Genomic DNA, 23834 nt, shown 5'->3' on the forward strand with positions numbered 1-23834 from the left:
GCTGTTTTAAGGGCAGTTTTTTCACTATTAGATTAGGATTTCACTGAGGTTTTTTTTCCCACCAGCAAAAACGCCAGGAAAAACTGCCAGAAAAACTTCCACAGGTTTTTCCTGCGTTTTTGCAGTTTTTCCTGGTGTGTGGAAACAGACAGTTTCGTCCCCTGTTGCAGTTTTCTCACTGTCTTCTGGGTCGGATGCTGAGCGCCCGGTTCACAGAGTGTAAGGAGGTGAAGAGAGATGTACAGAATCACTACTCACCTCCCCCGGCTGTATAGTATACAGGGGGGCATAGTGTACCCGTATATACTGTACAGGAGCCTGGAATCCTGTCACCAAACTGACAGGACACCCTGCTCCTATAGCCGCGTTGGGCGGTATACAGGATATACAGCTATCTATTCATAGCTGTATATAGTGTATACAGAAGAGGAGAATCCCTTACCTCCCTCCCTCCCGTTCCCTGCCAGGTCCATGTAGCCCCGCCCCTAGTGATGATGTCATTAGGGGACAGAGCTACAGATGGGTGCCAGGCTGGTAAGGGTGTGAGGCTCTGTTCACATTGTACGTTTTGTATAATGTGAACAGACCCTTCTGCCAGTGTCTTCCCCAATACAGAGACTCCAGCTGTTGCTAAACTACAACTCCCAGCATGCCCAGACAGCCAAAGGTTATCTTCACATCACAGATTCGTATACGCCCCTGAGAGCTGTGAGTAGCCAACACTATCTGGCCAATCACAGCTCTCAGCAGGAAATATAAATCTGTGAAGTGAAGAGAGTATAGTGCCAGGCAGTGGATCAGAGAAGTGCGGCCGGACGCCGGCTTCTATAGGATTGTAGCGGGTGTCAGAAGTGACACCCGCTGCGATCTGTCTGTTAGTACAGGTACTGCTACTCCCACCATGGAACAGTATGTTCCATGCTGGGAGTAGTAGTACTACCTAAAAAAAATCAACAACAAAAAAAGTAAAAAAACACATTTTATTAAACTCATATATAAAATACATTACGAATAAAAAGTTTTACAAAATTAATTATAACAAATATATTATTTTTATAATTAAATGGCTCCTTTCTACATTTTTTTATATTGCCAGCTAGATTTTTAGTTCTCTGCCCGCCCACATAAATTGATCCCTGTTTAAAAATTTATAAAAATTTTGTTCAAAAAAAATACAAATTTCCTTAAATCCAATTTTTATCCATCACTACTGTATCTTTTTTTTTTTTTTTAATGGTACCCTACAACATTTTACAAAGAAATGTATCTCCATCACTTTTTTGGATTAAGTCCCCCCCCCAAAAAAAGAATAAAAACCGCCTGCAAAAACACCAAAGTTAAAACCCGCATGGCATTTTTCTTGGTGTTTTTTTTCACTCCCATAGACTTCTATGGGAGGAAAACGCCAAGTTTTCCCCCAAAAATAACAGCATACTCTGAATTTGAGAACGTTTTTGAAATCCAGCCTCTGAGCCCAATAGAGCTGAAAAACGGCCAAAGGATTAAAAAAAACGCCAAAATTTAAAAACGCCAAGTGGATCTGGCATTTTGCAGTTCACTATTGACTTGTAGCTAACATCTGGCCATGACGTTTTTCACAGAAAAAACGCTGTGTGGCAAAATGGGCGTTTTTATCGGCATTTTTGCATGAAAAACCTCAGTGGAATTTTAGCCTAACAAACTAAATCAAGGAGTGGTCTTAAAACATAAACTTTATTATCATTAAAAAATACCATACCAAACACCAAAACAAATCAAAATTTACCACAGTGTTTGTAAATCTTCAGAATAGACTTAAAGGGGTGCTCCGGTGAAAACCAATTTTTTTTTTTTTAAATCAACTGGTGCCGGAACGTTAAACAAATTTGCAAATTACTTCTATTTAAAAATCTTAATCCTTCCAGTACTTATCAGTTGCTGTAGGCTCCACAGAAAGTTCTTTTCTTTTTAAATTTCTTTGCTGACACCTCTGTCCACGTCAGGATAGGTTTGCTATGGGGATTTGCTTGTGCTCTGGACAGTTCCTGAGACAGACAGAGGTATCAGCAGAGAGCACTGTGGTCAGACAGAAAAGAAATTTAAAAAGAAAACAACTTCCTGTGGAGCATACAGCAGCTCATAAGTCCTGGAAGGATTAAGATTTTTAAATAGAAATAATTTACAAATCTTTTTAATGTTCTAGCACCAGTTGATTAAAAAAAAAAAAAAATTCACTGGAGTACCCCTTTAACTGTGGGTGCCTGTGTAACCCTTCCAAGCATCCAGCACAGATTTGCTCAGGCAAAAAAAAAATCCTTTAATCTGAGAGGAGCACTTTCTGCCAGAACTTTAACCCCCAACATCCCTACAGGTTTCTGTTACCAATTAGTGTGACTTCATCAGGGGAAAAACCGTTGGGGGAAATGAAAAAATATAAGGCCTGAGTATGGTTACCCGTGTGCACCACTAGTACCATAAAGATAGTAAGTAAAGTAGAAGTAATGAGAAGTAAAGTAGTCAATCAGTATATGGGAGCTACATGGACACCAAGACACCACCATGGTATGATTAGAACAATGCAATAGTGTGAATAACATATTAAGGTATATGATAAACAAAACACAGCGCTGCTACAACTGGCACAGCAAGAGCCGGTTGCTTCATCACCAGACTATTAGGCTAGGTTCAGACTACGGAATTTCCGACAGAAATTCCGTTTAAAAATTTCTGTCCGAAATTCCGCTTGCTAAAAAGTACATGGGAGTCAATGGGATTACCGTGCACCTGTTCATACTTCGGATTTTTTCACTCGTAATTTGCGTGTCTAATTTTTGCTAGAAAATTTCCGCATGAAGAACAGAGGTGGTCTTTCTTCAGACGAATTTCCGCAGCAGAATTCCATTGACTTCAATGGGACTCTCATTTCCCGGCGGATTTTTGTTCAAACGCAGAATGTAGGTAGATTGAAAGTGGATTACATGCGGAAACTCTGTACTGATTTGAGTCAGAAATTTAAATATGATCAGCCCACTGGTTCTTGGACTAGCCCACATTGAAAAAATTGACTGACCTGGTTTGGGTCATGTGATCACATGGTCCAAAAGGGGCTGAACTTGGCTCTTAGCACTTACCACTGTTTTCTGCTTGTAATTGAAGCGGAAATTTAAGGAGGATTTGGTGGCATCATTTCTGTGCGGAATAGCGGCGGATTATTCGCGGAAATGACAAAAATTACGCATGAAACTGAAAAACGCCTTTGGAGGCGGAAAATAGTCGAGGAAAATTTTGCAGGCAGACAGTCGTAAATTCCGTAGTCTGAACCTAGCCTTAGAATCAATCCCACTGTGATCATACACTTATCCCCTATAATGTGGATAGAGGATACATTTTAAAGTAGTGAAGTACCCCTTCAACTATAACAATGAAGGTTATATTTTAAGATCAATACTTGATTTTTGCTTGTGATATTTAAGGCTAGGAATTTTTTTTCTAATTTTGGATTGTTGTTGTACCCTGATAACATCACATCTGGCTGGCATTTTTTACAATACTGTCAGGACAGGGTCTCTAATGAAGTAGTTTTTGACATAGCTCCGCACCAAAATCCATGCCAGCATGCACAAAAACCTCTTCAGATCAATGCACGAGTGCTTTTTAAGCTTTCCCATGAAAACCCACACTTCTTACATGCGGAACCTCACCAATAAAAAAATCATGACAAACCTCGGTTTTCATAAAGCTCCCATTGATATCAAATTGATTTTGTCCTTAAAAACTATTTTTTTTTTGTCCATGTGAACATGGGTAAGTGCAAATTCCTGTACACACCACTATTTGGAAACACAATTTTCCTTTGCATTCTTGCAGGTATTGCAGGGAAATTTTATATAAAATCTACTTCCAAAAGATATCTGGGGCTCGGGCGGGGGGGGGGGGGGGGGGAGGTCTGTAAACCTTCCTGGCAATGTCTGAAGTTAGCATAATTCAGAAGCCCCAACACGTTTTGGGATTGAGTCGGACTCCAGGCACCATTGATACACTGTTATGCCTAGTGCAGGGTCTGCAAGGGTGGGGCATAATGTCGAGCCCCGCCCCCAAAGCTCTGCACAAGACACAACATTGTGATTTAGTTTTGCTGGAGTGTTCCTTTAATCAAATAATTCATAATCAATTCCCTAAAACTGGTTATTACGTCTGAATGATATCAATTGCAGTGCCCTGTGCCAGTGATGTTTGTGTGCTAGATAGATTACTATTCAACTCTGTACAGTGCTTTAAAAACAAGAATGCACTTTGTCTTATAGACTTTATTCCACTGAATAATCTTGTATATCTGTGTTTAATCCTTTCTTCCCCAGATTGTAAACTATGTAGCATTTGTGTTTAATCTGTCTCGGTCTCCTGTTGCAATCCTCTGCATACAAGGTGTTGTCAGTGTTGTCGGAGAAATCATTCTATAATTGAACGTTGAATCTATGTTCACACAATGAAATTTCCAAGTGGAAATCGGCGGAAAAATTTCGCTGGGAAACTCCCTTGCACATTGAGTCCCATTGTTTTCAATAGGATCCTGCTGCTCCGTGCACACAGTGGAATTTCCGCTGCGGAAACATCTGCTGCTGAAATCCCAATTCCAGCTTCCATTGACAGAATTGACCTGTCAGTTCTTTTGGTGGAATCTGCTCAGAAATGCATTGCCGTCTATGCAGAATGCGCATTTCCCAGCTGTTCTAGTGCTGGTGTTTTTCTGCCCGTGTTTTCCACTGTGTGTACGTAACCTTATTGCATGTGTAGTACATTTGGTATTAGAGAATACCTGCTGTGGGAAATCTGATGCGGGTTTAGCCAGCATTCACTTCAATGGGTCCGGGAAAAATCTGCAATAGTGGCACATTTGCAGATTGACTGTGAACCTATTGAAGTGAATAGTAGCGAAGAGGATTTCACAGAGGATTTCCGTACCCTTAAACAGGTTGTCCGGGATAAGCAAGAAGGACATTCTGTTTTTTCAAAGACAGTGCCACTCTTCTCGATGAACTTGGATATTGCAATACCAGACACAGACTATAGACCAATTTGGCGCTGTTTCTGGAGGAAAAGTGGACACTCTTTCTAGATGAACTGTCTGCAGTGGAAAAGAGCCTTATGATACAAAGAACATAAGGAGCTCTGTGAGCCCAGTAGACAACCGACACTTGGGCCGACCACCCAACCATGAGTAATTGATTTAAAGGGGTACTCCACCCCTAGACATTTTATCCCCTATCCAAAGGGGATAAGATGTCTGATCTTGGGGGGGGTCCCCCGCAATCCCCCTGCTGCACTTGGCGTTCGTTAAGAGCATCGGGTGCAGTGCCGGCAGCTCGTGCTGTCATGGCCACACACCCTCAATGCAAGTCTATGGGAGGGGACGTGATGGATGTCACGCGCCCTCCCATGACATCGTGGCCATGATGTCACGAGTGGGGCGTGACCGTGACATCACGAGCCTCTGCCCCGCATCGCCAGTCATCCAGCACGGAGCGAAGTTTGCTGTGTGCACAGGATGTCTGGGGTGCCTCAGCCGAGATCGCAGGGGTCCCCAGTGGCGGGACCCCTGCGATCAGACATCTTATCCCCTATCCTTTGGATAGGGGATAAGATGTCTAGAGGTGGAGTACCCCTTTAAGCTGTATGTGGACAATGTGCTGTATGTGCACACCAGTTCTCCAGCTGCTAATGATGAGGAAGAGGTAGCTATTTTAGACAGTATAAAGCATTCCTCCCTTGTGCTTATCTACGAGTAACACACAGAAGGAACTTTTGCTGTGCTATTAAAGGGGTACTCCAGATGAAAAATATGTTTCCAAATTAACAGAAAGTTAAACAAATTTGTATACGACAAAAAAATCAGCAGCCAGGTAGCTTTATGTGTTACCGCTATGAGTGCACACACAGAGCTACCCGGCCGCAGCAGGGAGCTTGCTCATGTGACTGCTGTCGGCACATCCGCAGTGGGAAATAAGCTGCAGATGCAGATGTGTGACCCTATACTAAAAGAATAAACGTCACGCCACAACCTGATGGATCCTATTATAAGTCAATCAAGTTTGTCGAATACTGGTGATATCCATTATACAAGGAATCCTGCAAAAAATTCTCATAATTAATTAAAAACCACATCACTAGTGTGAATAATGGGGGGGGGGGGGGCATTTATCATTGTAGGTGTAAGTGAAGTAATGTGTAGAGCACCAAATGTATTAAATGATCACAGGGCATTTGATACATTTTGTGCAGGTCACATTTTCTGAAATTTCACTCTTCACATACACCAAAAAACTAAGCCAAGTCTGGGCTGGTGTAGGTTTTTGGGGGCTTTGTGCCTTTTTTTGCGCCTTTTCACAAAAACGGTGCAGTTCATAAAACCCTTCTATATCATGCGTATTGCCAAAATCAGTGGATTGCAACTCAAAATCATCAAAAATGTATAAACCAAAAGGCGCAAAAAAGGATACTTGCGCCAAAATAGCGCCAAATATAGATGAAAAAAAAGGGTAAACACAATGATAAATGCCGGCCATAGTCTTTATTGATGTAAAATACATTATGTCAGTGGTCTGCACCTCAAGTGTAAGTCTAGTTGTTGTAAAGCAAAAAAATAAAGTAGAAAAAGATCCTGCAACTCACTGCGGGAAGACAAATCAGCGTAGTAAGGCCGCCATGGATGGATGGGGAGAGACGGGAGGCTCAGAGGCTACGAAACGGTAAGTTTTGTGCAGGTGCACTTCTTCCGGCCTCTTCAAGACTAGTTGTTGTAAAACCACAACACCCATAGGAGGGCAAGGTGTCCTTCTTTTGGAAGAAGGCAACTTTGGCCTATAAGACTCCACATGCCTTTTGGTGTTCTTCTCAAGGAGACAATACCAAATAGTCTGGCACATCCCACAACTCCTAGGGTCGTATTCACTTGTTTATTATGGAGGCTTCGCTACTCACTGGAATCTAGCACATGCTGTACAGGTATTATAGGTGGTGCTCTATTGCTGAATAGTAGACAGTAACAAAGCTGATAGATATGTAGGGAAATGAAACAATGACGACTCACCAATATCGGAAAGTTCAGTCTTTATTCGTCATAGATCCATGTGCAAGCATATACACTGTGGCGGGGAGCGGTAACAGAGATCACAGGAGAAAGGAGTCAGCGTGACAGCTGTTTCTTACGTCACCAATATAGGAAAGTTCAGTCTTTATGCATCATAGATCCATGTGCAAGCATATACACTGAGGCGGAGAGCGGTAACGGAGCTAACAGGAGAAAGGTGTCAGAGCGACAGCTGTTTCTTACGTCACCAATATAGTAAAGTTTAGTCTTTATTCATCATAGATCCATGTGTAAGCATATACACTGAGGCGGGGAGCGGTAACGGAGCTAACAGGAGAAAGGAGTCAGAGTGACAGCTGTTTCTTACGTCACCAATATCGGAAAGTTCAGTCTTTATTCATCATAGATCTATGTGCAAGCATATACACTGAGGCGGGGAGCGGTAACGGAGCTAACAGGAAAAAGGAGTCAGAGCGACAGCTGTTTCTTACGTCACCAATATCGGAAAGTTCAGTCTCTATTCATCATAGATCCATGTGCAAGCAGATACACTGAGGCGAGGAGCGGTAACGGAGGTAACAGGAGAAAGGAGTCAGCGCGACAGCTGTTTCTTACGTCACCAGTATCGGAAAGTTCAGTCTTTATTCATCATAGATCCATGTGCAAGCATATACACTGAGGCGGGGAGCGGTAACGGAGCTAACAGGAGAAAGAAGTCAGAGCGACAGCTGTATCTTACGCCAGCAATATCGGTAAGAACAGCTGTTCCGCTGACTCCTTTCTCCTGTTAGCTCCGTTACTGCTCCCCGCCTCAGTGTGTATGCTTGCACATGGATCTGTGATGAATAAAGACTGAACTTTCCGATGTTGGCGAGTCGCCATTGTTTCATTTCCCTACATATCTATCAATCTCAAGGAGAAACATTACCCCCTCACAGTGTCATACTGGTCAGCGCGACAGCTGTTTCTTACGTCATCACGTACTTCATCAGGCGTCAGAGACGCCTGATGAAGTACGTGATGACGTAAGAAACAGCTGTTCCTCTGACTCCTTTCTCCTGTTAGCTCCGTTACCCCTCCCCGCCTCAGTGTATATGCTTGCACATGGATCTATGAGGAATAAAGACTGAACTTTCCGATATTGGTAACGTAAGAAACAGCTGTCGCTCTGACACCTTTCTCCTGTTAGCTCCGTTACCGCTCCCCGCCTCAGTGTATATGCTTACACATGGATCTATGACAGACTGAACTTTCCGATATTGGTGAGTCGCCATTGTTTCATTTCCCTACATATCTATCAATCTCAAGGAGAAACATTACCCCCTCACAGTGTCATACTGGTTGGAGAGGGGTTATTGTGTTGTTTTGTCACCATGTTGTCTGCCATGTTTCGTGTACTGTATGTTTGATGTAACTGCATGTGCATGTTTATCTCCTGTCATTTGCTTTGCATGTACACATGAAGAAGAGGAGTTCCACCATGTTGAAGAACAGGGATCAGAGGTGGAGGCAGGTTGGTCTCACCGTAGAGTTTTTAGACACCTGTCCATATAGTCTCTTTAGACATCCACTGGTACTGTGATAACATAGTATGGATGGTTTTTATGATTGGGAGTTGTGACAAACTCAGCTATGCTACATTTGATAACCCTATCTCTGGTACATCTGTAAGTAATGGAGAAAAGGAAGCCATGGGACCACCTAGTCTACCCGGTTGGGTCTTCTACCACGCTGAGCGTTTTCCTGTCTAATTAGAAATCCCATCCTAATAGCTGCAGATAACACAATTCTCCATCCTCTTAATTACTCCACTTCAGATTAAGTTATCACATTTTAGCTTTTCGCCTCTGGCTGTGGAAGAAAAGAAAAGTAATTGAATTATTTGTAATAGTTCTGTCTTACCATGACAGCGTTCCCCAACCTGTAGCTCTCCAACTGTTGTAAAACTGCAACTTCCATCATAATTGGAGAGCCTTAGGTTTGGGGAACACTGTCCTATGATACGTTAAAGGGGTACTCCGGTGGAATTTTTTTTTTTCTTCTTCTTCTTTTTATCAACTGGTGCCAGAAAGTTAAACAGATTTGTAAATTACTTCTATTAAAAAAATCCTTCTTGTACTTATTAGCTGCTGAATACTACAGAGGAAATTCTTTTCTTTTTGGAACACAGAGCTCTCTGTTGACATCATGAGCACAGTGCTCTCTGCTGACACCTCTGTCCATTTTAAGAACTGTCCAGAGTAGGAGAAAATCCCCATAGAAAACATATGCTGCTCTGGACAGTTCCTAAAATGGACAGAAGTGTCAGCAGAGAGCACTGTGCTCGTGATTTAGCAGAGAGCTCTCTCTTCCAAAAATAAATGAATTTCCTCTGTAGTATTCAGCAGCTAATAAGTACTGGAAGGATTAAGATTTTTTTTAATAGAAGTAATTTACAAATCTGTTTAACTTTCTGGCACCAGTTGATAAAAAATAAAAAAAAGTTTTCCACCGGAGTAGCCCTTTAAATTGGCACAGTGTAGAACCCTACATAGGTATAAGGTGTTTGTTATAGGTGTATGAACCCCACCTTGTAAATAGATCACACTGAGGGTCATTTAAGAAAACTCATTAAAGGGTCATGTGTGCAAATGTAAAGGTGTTTTAACCTATAGCAACCCATGTGCCATATTTCTAGCACAAGCAGGGTCGTCATCTGGGACCCAATACAGGTTGTTATCTGAATGTTAGGCTATGTTCCTATCCACTTTGGAGGCTCCATCTAACATAAATGACGGGAAGACTAGCACAGCTTGCAGTGCTGTTGTTCCCATCATAGCATTGGACCTCCCCCTGTAATGTAGGGTCACATGTGACATTTTTGTCCCCATACATGACCAATCATTCGTGTGTTTTCAATGGAGGTAAGAGGGGTAAACCACTGCCAGAGAGCTCTGGTGACGACTTATCTCTCTGGGAACAAAAAAAAATCCACCATGCCAGACAGTTCTCTCCCCTGATATCATCTTTCGGGGGGGCCCCCATAAACTTTAGACAGTCAGTCGGTCCCGCTAAAGTCAATGGGTTTGGTGGATATTCCATCTGGAGCTGTGTCGGCAAAACAAGCTGGTGTTAGGACAGTTCAGAAATGCACCATCTCATGAGACGACAATGCATTTCCGAGCCGATTCCCCCGAAAGAATGAAAGAACATGTTCATTCTTTTGACAGAGTCTGGGATCCAAAAGTTCCATAGTGTGAATAGTGCAGCAGAAACCCATTGAGAACAATGAGAGGCTGCTGCACCGTATTTTCTGAGTAGAATTCCGCCAAAAAAATACGTAATGTCAATGGGGGAAATTTATCAAAACCTGTCCAGACAAAAGGTTGACCAATTACCCATAACAACCAATCAGATCGCTTCTTTTCTTTTTCTGAGGCCTTTTCAAAAATGAAAGAAGCGATCTGATTGGTTGCTATGGGCAACTCGGCAACTTTTCCTCTGGACAGGTTTTGATAAATCTCTCCCAATGAGCCCTTAGTGGTTCATGGGTAAAATAGAAAACTGAGAAAGTTGATCCCTCCATCAGCTGCCAGCACTTTTTAGTTTTACATATGGGTACATCCTTTTTAATATTTCAACATGTAATTGGTTTATTTAAATCCTAGAAACCATTTTACATGTTTTACACCAGGATTTGTTAGGCTGGGTTCACATATGGCCGACATAGGGGAACCCAGTCTAGATCTCGACTGATGCCATAACTGATGATGCATTAGTTGTTATCAGTTGTATGGCATCCGGCGTTTATTGTTTCTGGACGCCAAACAGAGGAACGCAGCATGTTACATTCCCCTGTCCGATGCCCTCCGGCGCATCCGGCATCAAAATTGAGATGCTGGGTGATTGTGAACTGTCCCATTCAAATAAATCGGATCAGTTCTAGCATCAGTTTCCCTCTGGTGCTCGCCGGACATGATGTGAACCCAGCCTTAAAGGGGTACTCCTGTGGAAAACTTTTATTTATTTATTTAAATCAACTGGTGCCAATAAACAGATTTGTAAATTACTTCTATTAAAAAATCTTAATCCTTCCAGTACTTTTTAGGGGCTGTATACTAAAGAGGGAATCCAAAAAAGAAATGCATTTCCTCTGATGTCATGACCACAGTGCTCTCTGCTGACCTCTGCTGTCCATTTTAGGAACTGTCCAGAGCAGAAGAAAATCCCCATAGCAAACATATCCTGCTCTGGACAGTTCCTAAAATAGACAGCAGAGGTCAGCAGAGAGCACTGTGGTCATGACATCAGAGGAAATGCATTTCTTTTTTTTGATTTCTCTTTAGTATACAGTCCCTAAAAAGTATTGGAAGGATTAAGATTTTTTTTTATAGAATTGATCTGTTTAAATTTCTGGCACCAGTTGATTTAAAAAAAAAAAAAGTTTTCCACGGGAGTACCCCTTTAAAGCTCCATTCACTTACATTATTAGAAGTAGAGCAGGAAAAAAAACCTCAGGTATGGCGCTGCAGACTCTTGTAGACAGATGAGGCGGATGCCTAAGGTAATAGGAAAGTCCTCAGCAGGACATTTTATTAAAAAAAACAATAAAATGGACAAGATTACGCGTTTCGGGAGGATCCCTCCCTTCCTCAGATCAGGAAGGGAGGGATCCTCCCGAAACGCGTAATCTTGTCCATTTTATAGTTTTTTTTTAATAAAATGTCCTGCTGAGGACTTTCCTATTACCTTTGGCATCCGCCTCATCTGTCTACAAGAGTCTGCAGCGCCATACCTGAGGGTTTTTTCCTGCTCTACTTCTAATATTGACTCCCAGGACGACTTGTTTCCTCCTGCAACCCATCAGCATAGCAGCGACTCGCACTACAGTACCCCGATTATATCGTGGGTGATATGCTTTTTTGCATAGATCTCAAGGTGAGCGGCCATCTATAAGCCCCATGGGGTGGCCCCCCCCCCCACCCACCACCCGATCTATTGAGGGTAAATACACAAGGCGCCGTCCGTCGGTCCTTTCTTTTCTTTCTTCTACACATTCACTTACATTGGACTGTACTTTGCTGCAGAATTTCGGTGCAAATTCTATTATCGCTATTCTGCAACAAAAACACGAAATGTGGTTGCTTTGAGTTAAAACGCATTATTGCATTTTCACGTATGCGCCCATTTTCCTAAATGCAACCCCCTTAATTTTTTTTTCAACTAATCATCAACGACATCACCTTTCCTTCCTGCAAACTATGCTTCAGTTTCCAAAGTTGTATTTGTATTTTCTGTAAAACTGTATCAATCTTTATAGCAGTGTTTCCTAACCAGTGTCCTTCAGCTGTTGCAAAACTACAACTCCCAGCATGCCCAGACAGCCTTCGGCTGTCCGGGCATGCTGGGAGTTGTAGTTTTGCAACAGCTGGAGGCATCTTGGTTGGAAAACATTGCTTTATAGAATATAAATACTGGCTGGGTCCACACTCCATTTATGTTCTATATCTCGGTATATACTAGTGACTACATTCAATCAATTTCCTGGATTGTGTTTTTAAAGGGGTACTCCGGTGTAAAACTTTTTTTTAAATTTTTTTAAATCAACTGGTGCCAGAAAGTTAAACAGATTTGTAAATTACTTCTATTAAAAAAAAAATCTTAATCCTTCCAGTACTTATTAGCTGCTGAATACTACAGAGGAAATTCATTTCTTTTTGGAACACAGAGCTCTCTGCTGACATCATGAGCACAGTGCTCTCTGCTGACATCTCTGTCTATTTTAGGAACTGTCCAGAGTAGGAAAAAAAACCCATAGCAAACATATGCTACTCTGGACAGTTCCTAAAATGGACAGAGATGTCAGCAGAGAGCACTGTGCTCGTGATGTCAGCAGAGAGCTCTGTGTTCCAAAAAGAAAATAATTTCCTCTGTAGTATTCAGCAGCTAAGAAGTACTGGAAGGATTAAGATTTTTTTTAATAGAAGTAATTTACAAATCTGTTTAACTTTCTGGCACCAGTTGGTTTAAAAAAAAATAAAATAAAAAAAAGAAGTTTTCCACCGGAGTATCCCTTTAAGTTCTCTAAAATAAAAACTATGGGGGAGATTTATCAAAACCTGTGCAGAGGAAAAGTCGACCAGTTGCCCATAGCGACCAATCAGATTGCCGCTTTCATTTTTGAAAAGGCCCCTTAAAAATGAAAGAAGCGATCTGATTGGTTGCTATGGGCAACCGGTGAACGTTTCCTCAGCACAGGTCTAGATGAAGCTCCCCTTATGTATTTAGGAAATGGACCAAACATTGTCACTCTTAGACTAAATTTGGTCTTTTAAATTGATTGGGTCCCCATGGGTGCACTAAGGTATATGGCGGCATACTTTGTTTTGCCAGTATCCCTAGCTATACCAACAACTTACATAGAGCCCAAACACAGTGTGAGCCCAGCCCTACTCCTCACCCTTCTTCTGTAGCTTTGTATGTGTTTGCTCTATGTTGTGTGGATTTATGTGTTCTGATTGTATACTTGTACCAGTAGTCCCATACGTAGTGTTTTGCATAAAGAAGCACTCTGGTATTTTATTTTATTTTTTTGCCCATATCATGCACACTCACCATCACTAGTCCTACAGCACCACTAGTTTCATTCCAGCACAGCCGTATCCATGTGTTTCATTATTGTAACTGGGTCATGTGATCTCCAGTCTGATTCACAGAAAATTACAGTTGTTATGTGTCAAAGGAAGTGGTCTGTCCTAGGTCAGCTGACTTCCTGTGAACTGCAGGATGACATCATCACCTATTAGATCACTCCTTGCAGTTTCCAGATCCCTCCCAGCTCTATCTGTATACTGCTGCTATCTCTATAGGATCAGGATATATAGTAGTTGTACACCTCCCCTCCAGCTCTATCTGTATACTACTACTGCTGACTTTATGGGATCAGGATATATAGTAGTTATACACCTCCCCTAAAGCTCTATCTGTAAACTGCTACTGCTGACTTTATGGAATCAGGATATACAGAAGTTATACACCTCCCCTCCATCTCTATCTGTATACTGCTGTTGCTATCTTGCTCTCTCTATGGGATCAGGATATATAGTAGTTATACCCCTCCCCTCCAGCTCTATCAATACTGTATACTGCTGCTGATATCTATATGGGATCAGGATATATAGAAGTTATACACCTCCCCTCCAGCTCTATCAGTATACTGCTACTGCTATCTCTATAGGATCAGGATATATAGTAGTTATACACCTCCCCTCCAGCTTTATCAGTATACTGCTGCTGCTATCTCTATAGGATCAGGATATATAGTAGTTATACACCTCCCCTCCAGCTCTATCAGTATACTGCTGCTGGGATCTCTATGGGATCAGATTACATAGTAGTTATACACCTCTCCTCCAGCTCTATTAGTATACTGCTGCTGGGATCTCTATGGGATCAGATTACATAGTAGTTATACACCTCTCCTCCAGCTCTATCAGTATTCTGCTGCTGGGATCTCTATAGGATAAGGATATATAGTAGTTATACACCTCCCCCCCCCCCCAGCCCTATCAGTATACTGCTGCTGGGATCTCTATGAGATCAGGATAATATATAGTAGTTATACACCTCTCCTCCAGCTCTATCAGTATACTGCTGCTGGGATCTCTATGGGATCAGATTACATAGTAGTTATATACCTCCCCTCCAGCTCTATCAGTATTCTGCTGCTGGGATCTCTATGGCATCAGATTACATAGTAGTTATACACCTCCTCTCCAGCTCTATCAGTATACTGCTGCTGGGATCTCTATGGGATCAGATTACATAGTAGTTATACACCTCCTCTCCAGCTCTATCAGTATACTGCTGCTGGGATCTCTATAGGATCAGGATATATAGTAGTTATACACCTCCTCTCCAGCTCTATCAGTATTCTGCTGCTGGGATCTCTATGGGATCAGATTACATAGTAGTTATACACCTCCCCTCCAGCTCTATCAGTATACTGCTGCTGGGATCTCTATGGGATCAGATTACATAGTAGTTATATACCTCCCCTCCAGCTCTATCAGTATTCTGCTGCTGGGATCTCTATGGGATCAGATTACATAGTAGTTATACACCTCCCCTCCAGCTCTATCAGTATACTGCTGCTGGGATCTCTATGGGATCAGATTACATAGTAGTTATACACCTCCTCTCCAGCTCTATCTGTATACTGCTGCTGATATCTATATTACATAGAAGTTCTGCACCCTCCCACATAACATTTTTGCATTATTTTTTCTGTTGTTGTTGTGATAAGCCCCAGCAGTGTAGGCTTCTGGTTGCCAGATTCTAGCCAGGTAAATCGCTTGGGCTCATTAGGTGAATTATCTCTCTGCAAAGCCAGAGGATTCGTGGGAAATGTATTAATTATTCTGTATTGATAGCCTATATTGTACTATTTAAAAAAAAAAAAATCCCAGAGTGTTTCTTAAATTTAAAGCCCCATATACAAGCTTCAGGTTGTATGCAGACATGTAGTGCCCAAAGACTTTTATGGTACCTATTATACCTTCATATACCTTTTATTTTACCGTATGCCCTACCACAGATGTATTCTCCCCCATTCAAGACCTCAGCTATATAGTACTGTATGGAGGCGCCATATGGCGCCTCCATACAGTACTATATAGCTGAGGTCTTGAATGGGGAGAATGCATCTGTGGCATACCACAATAGTACAGTTACGCAAAAAAACGTATATACATATATATATATATATATATCAACTGGCTCCAGAAAGTTAAACAGATTTGTAAATTACTTCTATTAAAAAATCTTAATCCTTTCAGTACTTATGAGCTGCTGAAGTTGAGTTGTTCTTTTCTGTCTAAGTGCTCTCTGATCACACGTGTCTCGGGAACTGTCCAGAGTAGAAGCAATTCCCCAATTGCCAACCTCTTCTACTCTATGCAGTTCCCGAGACAAGCAGAGATGTCAGCAGAGAGCACTGTTGCCAGACAGAAAAGAACAACTCAACTTCAGCAGCTGATAATTATTGGAAGGATTAAGATTTTTTTAGTAGAAGTAATTTACAAATCTGTTTAACTTTCTGTAGCCAGTTGATATATATATATATATATATATATATATTTATTAAAAAATAAACATTTTTTTTCCTGGAATACCCCTTTAACCCTATTTTATCCACCCCCCAAAAATAGACTTGTCTTTTTAAAAACTTGATGCAGACAACCCAACCTTGTATGTGGGCAAAATGAATACCCCCAACAGTGTGCTGTGTATGTATCCTGTATATAGTGTTATACATTAATCATTGTTTGTTTTTGATGTGATAAAGATTATGAGGAGAAACTGCAGAGTCCACCTGTAAATGGGAGAAAAGGCAAGTTACTGCTGTAGTTTAGAGAATTAAGGCTGTGGTGGGGAATAGAGATGAGCGAACTTACAGTAAATTCGATTCGTCACGAACTTCTCGGCTCGGCAGTTGATGACTTTTCCTGCATAAATTAGTTCAGCTTTCAGGTGCTCCCGTGGGCTGGAAAAGGTGGATACAGTCCTAGGATAATCTTTCCTAGGACTGTATCCACCTTTTCCAGCCCACGGGAGCACCTGAAAGCTGAACTAATTTATGCAGGATAAGTCATCAACTGCCGAGCCGAGAAGTTCGTGACGAATCGAATTTACTGTAAGTTCGCTCATCTCTAGTGGGGAACCTGGGCATTTACCATGAGAAGTATCTCAATACAATTATAACAGATCCGACTTGCTGGGGGCAGACCATAAATTAAAGTGTTATAGGACTGCAGCGGATGAATTAATCATTACTATAAGTATTAATTTTTTTCTACCAAACCTACAGCCCTAACAACGGGCATCTTATTATAGGAGGAGCTGAGCAGATTAATATAAAGTTTTTTGGGAAAATATTTATTATTAATTTAAAATCTGCTCATTCTAGGTCCATCAATCCTCACTGGTACTTGGACCGCCCACTGGCTTTAGAGGTTTAAATGGGCACTGTCATTAAACATGATTTTTAATATTCGATTCCTTACACCAAATAAATAACTTTTGTAATTGGCTTCCATTAAAAAAAACAAAAAAACAAAACATGTTTTATGCTAGTTTTTCTGATGTATACTTCTGGCCACCGGGGGTCTCTCTTCTTGGCCAGAACACATTCCGTCTGGTCAAAATCTCAGATTTTGGTCTCTTGCTTGTAATGTCAGGAGACCAAACTCAGGCAGTGTTTCTCTGCACTGAGCTTGATTGACAGCTGCAAAGAGCCTTACTGAAAGCTGTACAGACTAAAAGCTGCAAAGAGCCTCACTGAAAGCGGCTGCACAGACTAAACTGCACTGACTAAAAGATGAACAGAGCCTCAATGAAAGAAGCAGAGACTGAAAGCTGCTGCACAGAGCTTGAGGTCTTCTATTCACCACAGCACTGCAACGATGTGAGGGCAGAAGTGGTTCCCGAGCAGGCTTCACCCACTTTCTCCTGCTAGGAGATTTCACTATGAGCAAGTGAGCAAGGAGAAATGTATGATACACAGCTTTTAAAAGCTCTTTTTTCTAAGGGTGGGAGGGGTGTTAGGGGTAGTTAGGGAACATAGCCTGAGTTAGTTTAGAAAAGTTTATTTGGTGACAGGTACTCTTTAAAAGGGCACTGTCACTTTAAAAAAAGTTTTAACATCTTGTAGACACATGTCAAATATTTTGATCGTTAGAGGTGTGAGTGTTCTGTCTCCGATAGCTAGAACTATCTGGAAGAGGAGGGCACTAAGCGAGACAAACTTAGATTCTGTTCACACGGCAGAATATTAGTGGAATATCTATCATGTTTTGCCGGCGATAGGACTGCTCGGAAATGCATCGTTTCTATAGACGGCAATGCATTTCAGAGAAGATTATGCCATAAGAATGAGCATGTCAATCACACATTAGGACCACCCAGGATGTATTAAAGTGGTAGTCCAGTGGTGAAAAACTTACCCCCTATCCTAAGGATAGGGGATAAGTTTCAGATCGCGGGGGGTCGGACTGCTGGGGCCCCCCACAATCTCTTGTACGGGGCCCAGGTTCGCTGGCCAGATAGCGGGTGCCGACCACTGCATGAAGCGGCGGCTGACATGCCCCCTCAATACATCGCTATGGCAGCGCCGGAGACTGCCGAAGGCAGCGCTCCGGCTCTGCCATAGAGTTGTATTGAGGGGGCGTGTCAGCCGCAGTTTCGTGCGGTGGTCAACACGCCCCATTCACGCGGGCTGCCGGGGCCCCGTTCAGATCGCGGGTGGTCCGACCGCTGGGGCCCCCCACGATCTGAAACTTAGGATAGGGGATAAGTTTTTCAGCACTGGATATCTCCTTTAACCCCTTAAGTACGCAGGACGTAAATGTACGTCCTGGTGAGGTGGTACTTAACGCACCAGGACGTACATTTACGTCCTAAGCATAACCGCGGGCATCGGAGCGATGCCAGTGTCATGCGCGGCTGATCCCGGCTGCTGATCGCAGCCAGGGACCCGCCGGCAATGGCCGACGCCCGCGATCTCGCGGGCGTCCGCCATTAACCCCTCAGGTGCCGGGATCAATACAGATCCCGGCATCTGCGGCAGTTCGCGATTAAAATGAACGATCGGATCGCCCGCAGCGCTGCTGCGGGGATCCGATCATTCATAACGCCGCACGGAGGTCCCCTCTCCTTCCTCCGTGCGGCTCCCGGCGTCTCCTGCTCTGGTCTGTGATCGAGCAGACCAGAGCAGGAGATGACCGATAATACTGATCTGTTCTATGTCCTATACATAGAACAGATCAGTATTAGCAATCATGGTATTGCTATGAATAGTCCCCTATGGGGACTATTCAAGTGTAAAAAAAAATGTTAAAAAATGTAAAAGTAAAAGTAAAAAAAAAGTGAAAAATCCCCTCCCCCAATAAAAAGTAAAACGTCCGTTTTTTCCTATTTTACCCCCAAAAAGCGTAAAAAACATTTTTTATAGACATATTTGGTATCGCCGCGTGCGTAAATGTCCGAACTATTAAAATAAAATGTTAATGATCCCGTACGGTGAACAGCGTGAACGAAAAAAAATTAAAAAGTCAAAAATTCCTACTTTTTTAATACATTTTATTAAAAAAAAAATTATAAAAAATGTATTAAAAGTTTTTTATATGCAAATGTGGTATCAAAAAAAAGTACAGATCATGGCGCAAAAAACGAGCCCCCATACCGCCGCTTATACGGAAAAATAAAAAAGTTATAGGTCATCAAAATAAAGGGATTATAAACGTACTAATTTGGTTAAAAAGTTTGTGATTTTTTTTAAGCGCAACAATAATATAAAAGTATATAATAATGGGTATCATTTTAATCGTATTGACCCTCAGAATAAAGAACACATGTCATGTTTTACCAGAAAGTGTACGGCGTGAAAACAAAATCTTCCAAAATTAGCAAAATTGCGTTTTTCGTTTTAATTTCCCCACAAAAATAGTGTTTTTTGGTTGCGCCATACATTTTATGATATAATGAGTGATGTCATTACAAAGGACAACTGGTCGCGCAAAAAACAAGCCCTCATACTAGTCTGTAGATGAAAATATAAAAGAGTTATGATTTTTAGAAGGCGAGGAGGAAAAAATGAAAACGTAAAAATTTAATTGTCTGAGTCCTTAAGGCCAAAATGGGCTGAGTCCTTAAGGGGTTAAGGTATTAATACTAACCAGGGATGTATCTTGCTGCCTAAAGGGGGGAGGGGAAGAAAGGGTGTTCACCTTACTAGTGCTGTGTCCGGACGGAACCAGGGACTTGTAGCCAACTTCTAAGTGACTTCAGACTGTTTCCTCCTCCACCAGTTTCTTCTGCTCTGGAGCTGTTGTAGCCTCCTCTTTCTTCTCTTCCTCCGGTAAAGATGGCCGCTAACAGTAATCGAGTACTCTCTCTGCTTTCTTGGAAGCTGTTTACACCGCTGCACGGCTCAGATCCTCTCTCTCCCCCACTAAACAACAGTGCAGACAGTAGTATATTATACTGTGTGTGTATTATATTATAGTCAGGGACGTGCACAGGTTGACTAGAAAGGGGGGCTTTAGCCCCTGTCCTTTTCATGTTCTTCCTATAAGTGCCCTGGGCGGTCTGACACCATTATGTGGGCATTTACAGTACAGACCAAAAGTTTGGACACACCTTCTCATTCAGAGTTTTCTTTATTTTCATGACTATGAACTGAAGGCATCAAAACTATGAATTAACACAGGTGGAATTATAGACATAACAAAAAAGTGTGAAAATCTGTCATATTCTAGGTTCTAGCCACCTTTTGCTTTGATTACTGCTTTGCACACTCATTCTCTTGATGAGCTTCAAGAGGTAGTCACCTGAAATGGTCTTCCAACAGTCTTGAAGGAGTTCCCAGAGATGCTTAGCACTTGTTGGCCCTTTTTGCCTTCACTCTGCGGTCCAGCTCACCCCAAACAATCTCGATTGGGTTCAGGTCCGGTGACTGTGGAGGCCAGGTCATCTGGTGCAGCCCCCCATCACTCTCCTTCTTGGTAAAATCACACCTCCTCCTCCACACCATCACACCTCCTCCTCCACACCAGCACACCTGTGAAGTGAAAACCATTTCAGGTGACTACCTCTTGAATCTCAACAAGAGAATGCCAAGAGTGTGCAAAGCAGTAATCAAAGCAAAAGGTGGCTACTTTGAAGAATCTAGAATATGACATATTTTCACACTTTTTTGTTATGTCTATAATTCCACATGTGTTAATTCATAGTTTTGATGCCTTCAGTGTGAATCTACAATATTCATAGTCATGAAAATGAAGGAAACTCTGAATGAGAAGGTGTCCAAACCTTTGGTCTGTACTGTATATATATAATTACGAGTGCCCCTGCCGCCCAAATTGTCTGTGCACATCCCTGATTATATACTGTAGTATAATGGGGCTGCATTTCTGCCGCCCCCCCTTAAACCGCTGGCCTTGTTGACCTTCTGTTAAGTACCTCACTGGGACTCATTCCCCCAAAAAGCAGATTAGAAATTATAATTATAAATAATTTATATAATTTAATAAATAAAATTTTAATAAATAAATAATTTCCCACAAAACTCTATATCAGTCTGTTCAGCCCCCCCTGCTCTATAACATGACGAGCTCTGTAGATCAAGTAACAGGGTTCCCTATAAACATTTTACAGTTCTTTTGTTCTACTTCATTTCTTGTATTTTATATTAACCAGTCGTTGTGCTTGTATATGATACTTCCCACCATACTGTTCCTTAGGCTGGAGTCACACAGTATTTCGGTCAGCTTTTTTTTTATTATACAGAGAAAACTCCTGGTTTTGGCTAAATAGACTGACCAAAAAAAAAAATCTATGTTTGAACTCTGCCTTAGGCTACGTTTCCACTTTATTTTTTTTTTTTGTTGTTGTTTTTTTCTGGCAGTTTTTTGATTTCTCCCACTGCAGTTTTTGAGCCAAAGCCAGAAGTGAATTCAAAAGGAATAGGACATATAAAGGAAGGACTTACACTTCTCCCTTCTTATGGATCCATTTCTGACTTTGGCTCAAAATGGAAACTTAGCCTTAGGGTACATTCACATGGGCGGATTACCTGCAGAATTTCCGCAGCGTATTTGCAGTAAAAAATCCGCAGCAGATAAACTGCTACCATTGAATTCAATGGGTTCCGAAGGGAAATCTGCAAAACTGCCTTCTATTGCGGATTTTCTGATGACCCATTGAAGTCAATGGTAGCAAAATCCGCTGCGGATTTTCCGCAGCAAATACTCTGCGGAAATTCCGCAGGTAATCCGCCTGTGTGATTGTATCCTTAGAGTGCATTCACACGTGCTTATTTTTATTGCAGATCTGCTGCAGATTTTCTGCTGCAGATTTTGCTGCCCATTGACTTCAATGGGCAGCAAAATCTTCTGGAGCAAATCTGCAGCAGAAAATACGCATGTGTCAATGCACCCTTATAGTGCAGCTTGTGAGTTCTTGTCCTGACATGTTTTATGTGCTTGTTTGATCCTGCTCCCCCTTCTGCCTTGTCCTTATTTACATACATGAAATCAGTCAGTCTGTGAACAGAAGGAATACTCAATAGGCTACATTCTACAGCAGTGTTTACCAACCAACGTGCCTCCAGCTGTTGCAAAACTACAACTCCCAGCATGCCCGGACAGCCGAAGGCTGTCCGGGCATGCTGGGAGTTGTAGTTTTACAACAGCTGGAGGCACGCTGATTGAAAAACACTATTCTACAATCTTGCAGCATCATTGATCCATATGATCCCACATATTAGGCTACACTTCATTGGCTTCAATAACATAATCACAACAACCTGTATTTTGTAGTTTCCCTGCACTATCTATAAGCTAAGGTGACAACTTACCCTCTAACAGTACCCTGCCCTGACTGTAGGGGGGATTATGTAATTTTTTTGTCATAATAATTTTAGAGAGAGGAGATAGAGCAACAAACAAAAACAAAAACAAAAAAGCAAAAAAAATTTTTAAATTTAGATTATCATCTATTTGCTGTAAATAGAAGGAAAAAAAATAAACTTAGATTTTTACAGGGTATTTCTAAACACAAATGTTTAGCTCAGTAAAGCAAAATGTGAATGTGCCAATGACCTGACGAAAACCTTTTGTACTTGACTTATTTAAAAAAAATTGTACCATGCAATTGCCAGAAGATGGCGCCAGAGAGCTGTGTAGTTTCTAATCAGGGTAGATGAGCGACGGCGGTACCACAACTCTATAGATGTACTACTACATTTTACTGTATTTTGTTATCGAATCTACCAGATATTACTATCCATTAGGCAAATTTATTTGCAATGAGAATTGTTTTGAGAATTTTAACACAGTAATAGGCAAATTATTCTTTTTGTGAATTGTTTTCGAAATGCTGGTGGCAAATTTCCTACTCTCTAACTATATATATTGTAAGAGAGGGTACATAATGTATTTCAGCTCTTAACTGGGACCCTTAACACCACGTTTATCCCTATCATTTGAACGTTTTTTGCAGAAGGGGTTACCCAGCCTTTAAAAATGGATTGCCTACCCTCAGAATCAATCTACTGTCACCCTTACTGATCAGCTGTATGTAGGGGGCCGCAGCATTGGGGTGTATAAGGTCTACCAGATATCATTTATAGGCTTCCGTTATCCTTAGTTCACACTGAGAATTTTTGTCCAGAATTTTCACTTGGAAATTCTGGGCGGAATGTACTTTGCAGCAGCCTCCCATTGCTGTCAGTGGTATTCTGCAGTGGGATTTCCACTGCACTAATTGTGCTGATGAATTAGCACTGCAGAATTTCCACTGAAAAGAATAAACTTGTTTGTGTGGTTAAATTCATTAATCCTAGGTTAGGTTCATACTACAGAATTTCCGAGTAGGATTCCGTGTTAAAATTCCACTTGTAAATTCCCGTGCAGTCAATGGGATTCTGCTGCATAGTGCGAATTATGGAATTTCATTGGCCAAGCTTGCTCATTCTTTCAGCGGAATCCGTGCAGAATACATTGCCGTCTATGATGAGGGCAGTGTCCGCATGGTCCTAGTGGGACATGACTGATTTTATCTGCACCGGATGCCCTCACAATCTCCGCCTGGAATTTCTCTCTGCCGATATGATCCTGACTATGAACCCAGCTTTTAAATAGGCCATTAATATAAGATCAGTTTGGGTCTGACTCCTGGTCCCCCCACCCCCCGCCAATGAGCTGTTTAAAGAATCCTTGGTGCTTGTGCA

At 41.7% G+C, this 23834-nt stretch overlaps 1 protein-coding gene across 10 annotated transcripts in view; it reads left to right on the plus strand.

Moving 5' to 3' along the window:
• The window catches only part of RIMS2 (regulating synaptic membrane exocytosis 2), a 680796-nt gene that overhangs the window by 484655 nt on the left and 172307 nt on the right, over positions 1-23834 (plus strand). For 4 of the 10 annotated variants that reach the window (XM_056522548.1, XM_056522554.1, XM_056522556.1 and 1 more), the window contains 2 exons: positions 8532-8579; positions 16392-16436. The exons of 5 other annotated variants lie outside the window; for them this stretch is intronic. In XM_056522548.1, the coding sequence (XP_056378523.1) occupies positions 8532-8579; positions 16392-16436 (93 nt within the window). Of the gene's footprint in view, positions 1-8531; positions 8580-13288; positions 13304-16391; positions 16437-23834 lie in introns of those variants that run through there. One more of the 10 variants, XM_056522559.1, reaches the window with a different exon arrangement.

This window comes from Hyla sarda, chromosome 5 (assembly GCF_029499605.1).
Source record: "Hyla sarda isolate aHylSar1 chromosome 5, aHylSar1.hap1, whole genome shotgun sequence".
Taxonomy (NCBI): Eukaryota; Metazoa; Chordata; class Amphibia; order Anura; family Hylidae; genus Hyla; species Hyla sarda.